The sequence below is a fragment of the Hippoglossus stenolepis genome, chromosome 6 (genome assembly GCF_022539355.2).
Source record: "Hippoglossus stenolepis isolate QCI-W04-F060 chromosome 6, HSTE1.2, whole genome shotgun sequence".
In the NCBI taxonomy this organism is placed as follows: Eukaryota; Metazoa; Chordata; class Actinopteri; order Pleuronectiformes; family Pleuronectidae; genus Hippoglossus; species Hippoglossus stenolepis.
The window spans coordinates 2487370-2500790 of NC_061488.1; the positions used below are offsets into that span (position 1 = coordinate 2487370).

The following is a 13421-nucleotide window of genomic DNA, read 5'->3' on the forward strand; positions in this document are numbered from 1 at the left end:
CAATGGAAACAAAACAGAACCACGGCAGCAACAAGTGTGTTAACGAACCGATGAGCTGACGACAGGAGAGGAAATCCTGTTGAAGGTTTTTGACGTTTACAGTTTGACACAACAGCACATCCAGAAATATGTGATTTATTGAAGTTATTTGAATTTTTTATTGAAGCATTTCTTCCCATGTTTTATATGTTGATATGGTCAGGATGTGTTTTGTTTGTCACAGAACGAGTTGAACCTGGACATGAAGCCATGCAGAGTCCACAGTGCAAGTCAAGTGCAGGAGAACTTTATTTCAATGTTCTTGTTCAGTCCGACAGTCGCCAGGATTTTATTGGACCAGATTATAACAGTGTGACATACAATGAAGATTCCATCATCACAGGATGTGAAGGCAGACGAGGACCCAGATCACGAGTGAACGTGGTCGTCCATGATGGAATCCATATCTCTTTCTGAAAGCTCGTGTCCTGAGGCGTCCAGGTCCACCTGGTCTGGGTCCTCTCCGGTCAGGATGTCCATCGGGGCCTCGGCGATGGCTCTGATAGTCTGGTCCTCCAGGGCCAGAGCCGTGTCAAACTGAAGAGGCGACGGCGGGCCCTGCATCCCGTCCCCTTCCACATCCAGGTCCTGCATAACAGGGATATTTATGACATCTACAGCTTCACAACAAACTTGTCATAGGAGCCATTTGCAGTTATGGGTATAAGCAGCCTTGTTTTGGGACAACAGATCTAGATGCGCTGAGGGGGCCGGTGCAACCAGCTTCAGGTGTCGTCACTTTGTGTTCGAGCCAAATTCACAGAACTCGAGAGAAACTAAATCTCAGAGAAGAAACTTTAATTTTTGTAAAAAGCTGCAATAGTCTGTTCACTTGCTACGAAAACCAGAGAAGCTACAGTTCCCTCTTTAAGCCGTCTTGGTCTGGTTGTTTGTTCTACACCAGAATTCAGGTCTTTTCCAATCTGCATGTTTTTCTAAGTCTGGTTGAATCACAATCGGGTTTGGTGTCTGTGCTCATTTCAAAGTAAAAGCACTCCTAAGAATCTGTTGACTGAATTCATTCATTTGTCATTCAAGTTTTTATTGTGGATTATTTGCAGGACGGCTTCAAAGCGGAGTCCTGGCACTGAGTTGAGTACATAGGTCTACTTTAATGTGAGGAAACACAGAAGTCAATCCAGAAACCTCACGTCGCAGCCGACACGCTTCCTTCGTGAACATGCGCTCGGCCCACGCTCTGTGTGGCTCAGCCGCAAGAACAATCACAAATTCTGGAGCAGCTCATCTGTAGTAGAAACTTGATCTGATTCAACCACAAGGATGTATTCTGCAAATCTGAGCTCAACGGCTCCACACAGCCAGATGTCATTTGATGCCCATGAGCAAATTGAACACTTTCTAGCAGCGTGCCGGAGAACAAATGGAGATTTGACCCCAACTATCTGCTCTCAGCACAAGCCCCTCTCGGTGTATGGAAGGACCACGTTCCTGTGTTTCACTCTCACTCCTGTCCCACACTCAACAAACCAAATGGCTGAAACGAACACAGTCACATCTTTTACTGATTGTTTTTCCTCTGTTCACCACCATGACAGACAAACCACACGTCTGACTACTTCTTTAGATTGAGAGTTGGTTTGAAACGCACCAAGAAAAGTTAGTCGTTTTGAAGGCATCCTTTAACACGGGCACAGGAGTATTTAATAATAAGTATCGGACATGTTTGTTACAGAACAGCGTTAGAAGAGAGTAGTTGGGTAATAACTACGTACATCACTGAACTCTAAGGGGAGGCTCTCTGTGGGCTGAAGCTCTGCTGCACTCAGATACATGTCTCTGCTTGCGAGGGCGAGCTGCTCCTGTGGCGGCGTTTCCTGCTCCGGCTGGTACATGGGGGGAGGCAGGGTGAGGTGAAGCGGGCAGCGAGGGTCGTCGGACTGACCCATGTGCACGGTGCGCTCACAGGGGACGTCTTTCAGGCCGGGACACATTTTGAAAAGCACCTGATTGCCGTCCTGGTAAATGTCTGCAGATGTCGGGGAGTCAAGGGGAAATCACATGTCGTACAAACACTAACACAAAATAGACACAAGAGCTAAACAGATAAAGAAACTATCAATTACTAAAATCAAATGCTTACTGGGAAACTTTAAACTCACTGTTGCTTAGTACCACAAACATTCTTATGAAAATAATCTGTCTCAATATAAATCTCCTCACTGTTTACTGTAGTTGCACAGATCTTGACTGTTAATGTTACGGCTGAGTCCTGTAGAGTTACTGATTTTGCTCAGTACAATAATACTTTGTTTTTACAGATTGGTCAGAATGCAACACGAGTATTTGGAGTTTAATCACCGTCTGAGTTGATACTGAGAAAACAACTGTGTTAATCCAGTTTGAATTAATAACATTAAAGCAAAAGGCTAGACTAAATTATTTTGGGTTCATAAATAAAAGGCGGGTCGGGAAAGGATTTTGTACCTTCCAACTGAAGTGATTAGCCCCGTGTTAAATCAGGGATCAAATCAACAGACCACAGGAAGGAGTTAATGTCGGCACCATTTGAAACCAACAGCTACAACAAGCAGGTGGGTCTTGATTCGTGCCAAAAGGAACATGACTCAAAGTAGGGTTCGTTTTTTTTCCATTCAACACAGAAGTGTGTGGATTCTTGTTTGGAAACAGATCATTCTACTGGTTGAGGATACGTAAGACACAGTGCCGGGTCATAGGCAGGCAGGGATTGATACACCGGGTTCCCTCCACGAACGAGACGCATTTCTCGTACACGGTTCTTGAGTGTGGCTACAGCAGAGGAAACAAGCGTCAGATGAGGTCAATGCAGCAAACACAACAAGCGTGTTGTAAAATGTGGTCAGATAAACAATTAACATGACCAGACACAAGCACTAAGAGCGAGAACCTTTGTGCTTCAGTGAACCGACAGTAATTTAATGTGCTTTTCTTGAGACCCACCTGAAGAGACCCTTCTGACACCGACTGCCTCCGCTCCCTCAGCTGCCGATGCAGCAGTGCTTCCACGCCATACCGACGACGGTATCGACGCAGAGCTTTGAGCTTCTTCAGGTTCTCCCTTTCCTTCGTGGACAGTCCTTCAGGACCTGTCAGCAGACCGCTGCCTGTGAGCGACATGAGCAGATCAGTGAGGCTCTGAGAACATGACTGGGAGTGAAAAGAAACTGTTGAACAGGGAGTTAACAAAGACAAAAACGTTTATAGTTGTGGGTTTTTACCGAGAGATTCATGCTCCACTTTGCGGTTGTGCAGGTATCTGCGCTTCTTCTCCTTCAGCAGGTGCTGCAGGCGTTTGAACTGGTCGATGTAGAGCGACTGGAGCCTGATGAGCTTTTCCCGGGTGATGAGAGCAACCTCCTCTGCTGTGTAAACACCGGCATGTCTACAAGACAACAAACACATTAGTTCACAAGTAAAACGACCAGTAAAAGATCCACAGCTCTGTGCAGCTCCTCCAACCAGCTCCATGAGTCTGAAGACACCAACTGGAGACATGTGACTGTCCACTCAGGTGCCGCCCTTTTAACCCTGCAGCTGTGTGAGTGTGCACGGCTGGGCTCAATCACCAATCAAGGCCATGGTGGTTAAGAGGACAACCAGCCACCCCCCCCACCCCCCCCACTGGGACAAGTGGCAGCGGTCAAGCTGCGTGTGTTTGTGTTGATAACGTGACCATTTAGTTTCTTTCAGGTCACTTTCCTGTCGCTTTCCCCTTTTAGAAAGTTGTTTTCAGTTCATTGTTCATAAATTAATATTGTTTGTTTATTCATCTTTTGCCCATGATTCTTTTTCTCTGGGTTATTTATATAGTTACTCCCCTCATCCCCTGGAATGTAACAGACCTTTTACAACATTTGATTATACACAGCATGTTCTATAGGCTTATTAATTAACACATTAAATAAAACATACATTGCAGTTGTATACTTTTAAAAATGATAGTGTGTTCACTTGTGGTTGTCAAACTGATTTTAAGTGCAACTGCTGATTAAATTTCACAATAAGAAAATGTTTTTCCAACGATTTATTATTCACGTTTGGTTTTCCATGATCTGTTTGTGGCCATTTCACAATCTGCGGATAATTTGAGTTTTTAAGTTTTCCACCAGTTCCTCCATTTTGTGTTTCTTAGTTTGCATCATGAGTTTTCACCTTAATTTATTCACTTACCAGCTACATACTTGAAATCTGCTCAGAATGTATTTTATACCATCAGCTGACACATTTTGCTTGATGCAGATAATTGAGGGTTTGAGCTGCTTGACAAAGTGAATTCACAGCAGAGCTTGACGGGCGGTTCGATGAGTCCACGTACTTTAGAGGATCCTCGTGATCACTGTCAACACTGTCTGCTTCGCTGTCAGGGTCTCCTCTCCACGTCTGGTCGAGAACCAGTGGTCCCTGCTCCTCATCACTCAGACTGTCTTCATCTGCACAGCGAGGACATCGTTAAACATCAGATTTACTTCTACACATCTCCCCTAACTGCACAAGATTCATGTCACGGGGTCGACAAAGCATTAGTCGGACTGAACGTGACCATTTACCTACAACACGACTTCCTTCTGAACGACCTCCATCAAGGCCGTGTGTCTCTGCGCGGTTGAAGCCACTCAGCTGAGACAACAGTGCTTCTGGGGATGGAGCGGAAGCCGCCTTTCTCGTCTGAGCTCGGAGAGCCATGGCGTTCCTGCGAGCGTGTTCTGCACAGAGCATCGCGCTGAGGAACAGACGGAGACGTCAGGAAGCTGCTTGGCTTTTTGTCACGTGTTAATCAAGCAGGAGAAATTTAGACTCCATTTTCTACTCACCCTTCTTTCTTCTCTACTTTCGGTGCGGCGTTGGGACAGCGCTTGCCGTTCTTGGACGAGACGTAGCTGCACTGCTTGTACGGGGCGTTCTTGTCCTCCAGGATGTGCTTGAGGCAGAAATCCAGGCCTTCCAGACGGGGGTGAGAGCATGGTCGCTGGGTAAAGGAGCAGATCTGAGGCTCCTGCGGTCGGGGGGTCTGGGTCACCCGGTTCCGACTTGACGGCAAAACGTGGATTCGTATCCTGTTCATTGTTACTCTACAAAAAAATTAAACAAGAAAGGATTTAGATTATTTAATGTTTGAACCATATTCAAGCAAAAATGACAGAACTCCCTTGTTCAAGCTTCTCTAATTTCAGGATTTTCTGCTTTTCTCCGTCTTGAACGACGGTCACTTACATAAATTATGGCTTTTAAATGTTTTTTGTTCCTTCCAACTGAAGTGATTAGCCCCATGTTAAAGTCAGGGAGAAATCAACAGACCACAGGAAGGAGTTAATGTCGGCCCCATTTGAAACCAACAGCTACAACAAGCGGGTGGTCTTGATTGGCGCCAAAAGGAAACATGACTCAATAGATAAAAATACAATATACATTTTATAGACAGAGAAATTACTCAAGTGGTGGAGCATATTTACCAGATCTACGTCTTTTGAGACATTTTCAAAACGTCAAACAATCCTTTCACGCTCTCAAATGTCAGGATCAAAACTAAACGTGTGAAAATATCCTTGTGGCATTAATAAAAATACAATAGTCGTTTGTGTCTTAGGTTCTGTGGGGAATCAAGATACATCTACCACTAGTGATACCACAAAATATAGCTGATAACAAGTTTCTGCGTGAAACTTTAATGTTGACGTTTAACAGATTAAAAACAATAACGCAGTATGAAGTATGTTGTCTCAGAGGTACACGAGCTGCATCGTGCTAATGGAAGCTGGACACTCCACTGAATGTCTCTCTGGCCTCGTGTGGACAAAAGGCAGACACGTGAAAACATGGCCACGGGCCCTGAAAGTTTAAAGTGCACGCGGGGAGGTCCAAGGACAACCTGCAGCAGATCGGCCTGGAAACACGTTAGACTTCAGAATGGGATATTATTGCCACGCGGGTTTTGCACGTACACGGAATTATTAATCTGTGCAAGTATAAATATAAAGATAGGAAACCACATTAAATACAACACGCACGCGGGAGGGGGGGTTGCGCAATAGGTCGAAACCCCACGTGGCTTTTATTTAGCCGTTAAACAAACTGCGTGCAAAAGGTCACAGATGATCAAAGTAAGCTGTTATTTTAAAAAGTGCAAATGACTGATAATAATCTGAAGTGGTTATTATGGTGCAATAACCGCAGGAGCAACACACCGCGTGTTATTTATCATTAACACGTTAAAGTGCGCAGGTGGGTCAGGTGAGCTAACGCGTCCTCGTGCACGCACACGCGCATGGAAACACCAGCTCCGGGTTCCAGAAGCGAGCAGAACCGGTTCAGCCCCGATGGAGACTCGGTTCCTCCAGGAGAGAACCACAACAGAGGAGCATCCCCCAGAGTGTACCGCGTGTAGCCGGGCGTCGAGCCGCGCGTCAGCCCGCCTCTCTCCGCTGCGTCACTCTCAGGCGATGGGGGGGACTCGCCATCTTGGTTTAGCCGCAGCTAACGCTAGCAATCCGCTAATTCTCCCAATTCGCGGGCGGGAGGCGAGTTTTAACGGACGCATGGCGGCTGAGGGCCCGCTGGCTTCACACCATGGAAGCCGGTGGAGGAGCAGCGGCACATCCAGGGTTTAACTCCCGGTTTCACGGCTCTTACCTCGGGTCGCTTGTTCGCCTTCGTCCCGCCGCTGCAGCTCTGCGCACACTGCCGCTCCGCCCCGCCCCCTCAGCGCTCCCACTGGCCGAGCCGCCCCACCCCCCCGAGGCGTCTCATTGGCTGAGCGGGGCCGCCACTCAGAGCAGCGGCCACTGCACCGCAGCAGTTCGAAAACAAAACCAAACGGGCGTTTTCTTAAAATATTTATTGACTTTAATTGAGAATAAAGCAACCACATGATATCAAAAAGACAGTGTTCACATACACTCCTGCTCAGAAGCTTCAAAACACCTCCACTGGTCCGGTTCCTATTGAAAACTGAGCCTTTAAAAGTCAGTAAATAACCTTAAATGCTGTAAATGTACGTAGCAAAGTGCCAGGGTGTGAATTTCCTGCAGCACTGAAGTAGAGTAATCCTCGAAAGTTAATGCAGACAGTTGCTGCAGATCAAGCCGGCAACTTACAAATGTCTGTGCAGGACAAAACAGCCTCTGATGGATTATTAGTTCATTGCTCTCCTGCAGAAAGTTGTGTTGTCTATGTCAGAATGGTGAGAGGAAGGGCAAGAAACCAAGGCAGGCATGTTTGGTCAGGGATTCATCCTGCAGCAAAATAATGAGCCCAAAACATGACAGACGGTGGCATCAAATGGTCGAAGAGCAGCAGTCTGCATGTTTAAATCCCATAAAGGTAATTTGGGATGAAAGCAAACTACAAATGCAACTTATTTGTGGGAATGTCTGCATCAAAACTTTCCAACCAAAGATTAATGTCCATTGTGGAATGAACACTGTGTGTTCGGCTGCCGAGGGACTCGACACATTTCATAATTAAGGTTAAAGGAGGACACAGAGTTCACTGAGTCAATTTCAGCAACAACTTGAGAAGTGGAGGTGTTCTGAACCGTCTGACCGGTGGAGTAAAACCGTTTAACTAAAACAAAACAAAACAAAAATCCCATAACGTTTCATTTCCAGACCTGAGTGTCACTGAAAACACCAAGACGTGAAAAAACATGAAACTTATTGTAGCAATGTGATTTTGCATTGATAGGTTGCATGAGTGTCTTCTGTTTTTCTCACATATGGATTTATTTTAAAAATGTGTGTCCTCTTGTACGACCTTTTCACAGCATAAAGTTAATACTTAGACGGGAAGATTTGTCCGGATCCAAAACAAAAAAAGTTATTAAATGGCAATGATATATTGGACATCCACTCTAATAATAGTCTAACCACAATACATGTAACACATGGTCAGTTGCATTGTAGGCAATCCTACTGAGATAAATATTCAGTGCATTTACTGTTTCCCTGTTACAATGACTAATAAAACCTCTGCTGCCTGAGCAAAGAGCTGTACTCTTTCAGCACAATTTCCATTGAGCAAGGGAACAAAAATATTTTACAATTGTATGGCTGATTTGTTGTACTGCATTACTGTGAACTGCCTAAAAACAAATATGTTTTTCCATTACAAACCGAAACAAACAGAACGCAGGTTAAAAGCAGTAATACTATACAATCAAAACCATATAAAGCTTAATATGAATGAAATATACAGATGATACCCGATTTTCTTGCCAAAAGAATAGCACCTCTTTCACTATTTTTGATCCAACACAAAATTTTAACATAGATTCAGATTAATTACAGTATTATGCTTCATGCAAATGACCGTACTGTAGTGGAGGTATGTGGAGAACCTGTCTGCCGTGTATGATGTCACAACTAAAAGAACACATGTAAACATTTTGATGACTCATGGCGTGTGAAGGGATAAAATTGAAGATGCACGGTATGGAGTCAAAAGACAACTTTAACATGACTAATTTAGACCAGAATGAATTGACACTGCATACACTGGTTTACAGATGCAAATACATCCCAAAAAGGAAAAGCATACACGAAAGACAACCATAAAGACAGACAGATGACCCATGATTAGTCTTTTATAATCTGTATTGTAAATACTTTGTTGTACACTGTGAACAATATGGTCACCACAAAGTCTGTTGCTGGTAGCTTCTTTATTGTGACCATACTGGGTAGATATGTTTGAACTCTGAACCCTTTGATAAACCATAAATGTATATTCTTGGTATGAACATTTGTCCATTAGTGTAATCATTAAAGAAATGAATGTGAATATTTTACAACCATTTAAAACAATGACTGCAACACTGGAAATCTAAAAACCAAAGTACAAGCTTCCTTAATTTACATCTCTTTTTTTTGCAATTTTTATAACAAAATGTAAAAAATAATTCATGTTTGTTTAAAACATTTTACAATCTTTGTACAAGTTGACAAAATAATGAAGAAAAGAAAATAAACACCAGGGGTAAAATACCATTTTTTTAGGTTATGGCTGTTAAAAAAAAAAAGAAAAATATTTAAAAAAGACAAAAATATTGAAAAGATGGCTTTGGAGACATGCACTCTCAAACTAGCCTGTACAGTCTGGATAAGGAATTATCCCTCGGCCCAAAATAAAACCGAGGGAAAGCCTTAAAAAAGGTAGAAAAGGGGAACATGTTTTTTTTTTTTTAAGTATTCAATTAATAAATAACATACTATAAAAACATTATAAAAAAGACAATCGGTAAGAAGATGTGATGGAAATCTTTCAGTTTCCTCATGATTTTCAAGACGATGACTTCCTCTACAACAGTAATCAGGTCCCATCATTGCATTTCCTTTGAGTTAATAAAAGAAAGAAAAAATATCTACACCTTCCTCTCATTTTTTGATCACATTTTTGCTTTTCAAGCCTCATTATTGCCCCAGAAGTGAACTGTAAAAAAAAAAAAATTACTAATTCGTCTCACAATAACATTTCTCTGCTGTCACACCGAAAGCCCAACAAAAAAAAAACATGGTTGAGTCACAAAAAAAAAATGCAATACTTGATGTAACAAGATGGATGTTTGTGATGTCAGGCATAATGTACATAACATCTCTTGATCAGGAACTCATTTGGGCAGTGGAGGCAGTGGTGGAGGTGGGTCTGAAGGCAGTGGAGGTGGTCTGGAGTTGTTCCCTCGGGAGCCACCGCTGAACCGATACTCCCCATATTGGGATCTGTAGTCAAACATGGACGGCTGGGAGGGCTGGACCCCTTGTGCGCTCAGAAGAGAGTTTAGCATTTCAAAAGTGTCCTGGTACTCGTTCGACTGGGCTCCGCCTGCCGTGCCGTGCCCGTTAGTGTCCGTCTTGTCACTTTTGGTGTGCGGGTAGCTCCCTTGGAGGAGGGGCAGGCCCAGGGCAGGGAGAATGTCAGGGCCGAGCCCCAGAGTTTGCCCAGAGGAGGAAGACAGGGACGGTAGCTGGTAGGGATTCCTAGAGGACTTGCTGACTTTTGTGGTGGGGTGAGGGACTGCTGCGCCTTCCTGGGAGTGTGTCCTCTTGCGTGACGTGGAGGAGGATGAAGAGCTTGTTCTAGAGGAGTCGCTGGGGACTTTTTTGCTGTTACCTACTGCTCCGCTAGAGCTGGATGAATGTTTATGTGAAGAGGAAAGTGAGGCACTGCCAGAAGAGGAATGATGGTGGTGGTGGTGATGATGGTGATGATTAGACCGGTCCCTATGCTTTTCCCTGCTCTTTCCCTCCTCCCCCGAACTCCCCTTTTGTTTCTCAGGCACTCGTATTCTGACTTTAATGTCCCCATCCTGACCCCGGGTGCCGCTGCCTCCTCCCCCTGCTACAGGGAAACGCATTTTCAGAGAGCCCCTGTCATGTCTTTCCTTCTCCAGGGGGATCTTCAGAATAATGGGCGAAGGACTGGACATGTCAGAAGAGGACGAGCTGGTCTGCTGCTGGTGATGATGATGCTTCTCTTTCCTCTGTTGCTGACCAATGAGAGCCTGGGCAGCATTAGCGTAGTCCCTCTTCACACTAGCCTCCATGTTCTCCAGCTTCCTCTTCTGGGCGGCCAGGACGTCAGCATTCTTGGCGCGGTACTCACTCAGCGACACCTTAGCCGGGGCATGGACCTCGTTGTTGGCCTGCTGCTGTTGTTCAGCCACAGCCGCAGCCTGACCCTTTCCACTCCAAGTCTGCGCACTGCCAGACGCGCCCCTCTCCTTTTCACTCGTGGATGAAGAAGATGAGGCAGATGGCGGAGCGGAGAGGCTCATCAAACCTGCAACAGTACTCTCGGATGAAGCCATAGAGATCATGCTCATCATGGTGTCCCTCTGGTCACCGTCTTCCTGGACTTTGGGCTTGGCTTTCGGTGTCTGACCTCCAGCCTGGACATCAAGGAAACAGATAGTTGTGGTTAAGTGAGGCAACTAAAAACGTTTTCATGATTCTCAAACCGAGACTTAAATCGCAGGTCAAACGGCCGCCATTTCCTGACACGATTCCAGAAGACAGAACCGCGACACGTCTCTGTGCCCAACCCCACACGGAGCAGCTACCGGGTGGACTGTAAGCGCCTGGGATCATTCAATAGAAATTGTATTCGGTTCATTTCTGTCTAAATACATAAAACTTGCTGGTGTTGAGTGCCGGCCAAATAAAAGTGAACGTAGGTCCTTAAACTTTTGGCAACCACAGGACCTGAGGCTTACACTTTTGCTTCACCCGTTTGCTGTTTCAAAGTGTCGGCACAGAGGTACTGTGGACAGTGTCGTGGGTGCGAAACCTAAAACATCTCTGCACCAATGCACAAGGCATGAAAGCTGCCACTGTCATTTAGTACACAATACATTTTGTATCCAGCCGCCACTGGTCTGAACTGAACCGTGGATTTGGAGAATCGTTACAGCCCTAATGGATGACTGGGTTGTGCTCTGCAGTTCATAAAGGATCAACGGGGAATAAAGCTTTACCTTCCAATTGCGAATCCGTTTCAACCTGCTGGGTGTTTTCTCCAGAATCTGCAGGAACTCATGTGTGAGCTCTGAGGGACGATACAGGCAACAGTTAAATTATAATAATCCTAAAAACCCATCAGATCATTCGCTTGGGGCTGCATCACTTGTCCTTCGTAGACACATCATTCCTGTTTGTAATATGACGTCATTGATAGCACATACCATCCAGCAGTTCCAGGGTGACTGTGGGATCAACATACTCCCACCAGTGTTTGCCATCTGTGGACACGGGGATCTCCCAGTTGGACCATTTGCAAGCGAGGTGGATGCACACACAGGCCACGACTGGCGGACTGTACTGCAGGCAGAACGTGGTTAAGTGCAGACTACGTGGCAGGATACGTCCCAGGAAGGCAGCAAAAAAACAAAAAGAAAGGGAGAGAGAGAGAGAGAACAGACATTCAGTATATTGAGTTTGAGGATTACGCTAAAAACAGGAAAACCTATGTTTTACAGTGAACTGTGAATATACCTGTTCGTAGCCATAAAGTAAGATGTTTGGGCCAGATCCTTACTCGCTGGAACAACAACAGATCAAACAAATACAATTAAAACCTGCAGTTTCAAAGAAGGGATTTGCCAATTTACAATCGTGCTGAAATTTCTAAGCAGAATTTCACAACTTAGGAATTGATTCTCACCTCTGACGAGCTGAGTGCACTTGACAACATGAGTATGTGGATGGTCAATGGTGATTTCAAAAGCTGCAATAAAAGGACAAGGAGAAAGAGCTTAAGAACTAATATATGCACCAGGCGATAGAACTAAACCCAATTTCCATGTCAAAGATTTTTTTCCCCCATTCAGATGTAATCATTAATCCCTGGAAATCAGAAAGTCGATAGCGTTACACCAAAGTAAGTTTTGCAAAGAATTATCTGGAATGTCCCTTTGCATAGAGTCTTCTCATAACATCCTGGACAACATCAGAAAAAAAAAAATCAGCTGTTGAATGTGAAAATCATTAATGACAAGTCTGTTCGGTTTTAAATGTATTTCTCGCCTCATATTCTGTCGCTTGACGGGGAATTAAATCAAAGTGTTATTTTGAACATGGCATGAGATCAAACAGTCTACAATGGACATACTAAGAACCATTGATCTGATGATAATGCAGCACGTCATCACACAGACCTACAAAAAAAGGCTAAAAAACATGAAGAGGAAGATGTGAGATTTAACCAAAACAAAAGGAAATGATGGGTTATGTACCGGTGGGTTACGTGAATGCTAATATGAAGCATGAACAACACTTTTCAAATTGCTTCTAACAGCATATAGAGTTTCTGTGGACAAAAGTAAAACAAATGTTAGCACTATTTTTTACAATCACATGTTTCTGGAGGGGAATCAAGGGACCCAGTTCTTCCTTCCAAACTTACCCAAGGTCTGGAGTATTATGCTCTCAAGAATGACCAGGTCTTGGGCTTGTTGCAGGTAGGCCTGAGGTTGAGAGGACAGGCACGTTACTCACTGGGCGCCCTCTATCCATTGTCGAACAAGAGCAACTGCACATGCTTTGTGATTTTGGATACCATACATCTTAATGCATCCAAAACAAAATGAAAGGTTGGGTGTGTAATACGGTCCAACATGTTAAACCTACCTTTCACGTGGAGCTGATTAAAGCTGTGCAGCCTGTACAGATGCTCTTGTTTTACAAATAACAGACATCACATTACCTGGATGACTGAAAACCAACAGACAGTGGGATGCATTTTGTCTTTTTTCTCTGGCAAAGAATGTGTCATGCAACCCCAACATCTGAAGTACCAACAGCTCATAATAAAAACACCCGGTTAAAAATGCAATGTGAAACGCAAGGATAAAGAAGAGTTAAAATAGCTGTTGGCCTTAATCAAAGAGATTATAT

At 44.4% G+C, this 13421-nt stretch overlaps 2 protein-coding genes and 2 non-coding genes across 8 annotated transcripts in view; all 4 read right to left on the bottom strand.

The window, feature by feature from the left end:
* Positions 1-213: 213 nt before the first annotated feature.
* On the bottom strand, positions 214-6770 carry kansl2 (KAT8 regulatory NSL complex subunit 2). 3 transcript variants are annotated; one of them, XM_035158730.2, is made up of 9 exons: positions 6667-6770; positions 4851-5108; positions 4587-4759; positions 4355-4469; positions 3258-3421; positions 2980-3143; positions 2712-2808; positions 1773-2026; positions 214-627 (listed from the first exon to the last, which is right to left on the bottom strand). In XM_035158730.2, exons 2-9 carry the CDS (start codon positions 5099-5101, stop codon positions 409-411), a joined length of 1437 nt encoding a protein of 478 aa, XP_035014621.1. In that variant the 5' UTR covers positions 5102-5108; positions 6667-6770; the 3' UTR covers positions 214-408. The 3 variants fall into 3 exon arrangements, with proteins under 3 accessions (XP_035014621.1, XP_035014620.1, XP_035014622.1); XM_035158729.2 differs by lacking the exon at positions 6667-6770 and adding an exon at positions 6222-6627; XM_035158731.2 differs by lacking the exon at positions 6667-6770 and adding an exon at positions 5490-6169.
* Positions 2477-2612, bottom strand: LOC118111718. The gene has a single exon (XR_004697135.1). It is a non-coding gene; the product is annotated as a small nucleolar RNA SNORA2/SNORA34 family (small nucleolar RNA).
* LOC118111715 lies at positions 5274-5408 on the bottom strand. The gene has a single exon (XR_004697133.1). It is a non-coding gene; the product is annotated as a small nucleolar RNA SNORA2/SNORA34 family (small nucleolar RNA).
* Positions 6771-6856: 86 nt separating the features above from the next.
* The window catches only part of ccnt1 (cyclin T1), a 7953-nt gene continuing 1388 nt past the window's right edge, over positions 6857-13421 (bottom strand). Inside the window, exons 4-9 of one of the 3 annotated variants that reach the window (XM_035158726.2) lie at positions 12931-12991; positions 12190-12252; positions 12021-12075; positions 11711-11874; positions 11504-11574; positions 6857-10918 (exon numbers count right to left, since the gene is read on the bottom strand). In XM_035158726.2, the coding sequence (XP_035014617.2) occupies positions 9641-10918; positions 11504-11574; positions 11711-11874; positions 12021-12075; positions 12190-12252; positions 12931-12991 (1692 nt within the window). In that variant the 3' untranslated portion in view covers positions 6857-9640. The remainder of the gene's footprint in view (positions 10919-11503; positions 11575-11710; positions 11875-12020; positions 12076-12189; positions 12253-12930; positions 12992-13421) is intronic. The other 2 variants (XM_035158728.2, XM_035158727.2) reach the window with 2 other exon arrangements.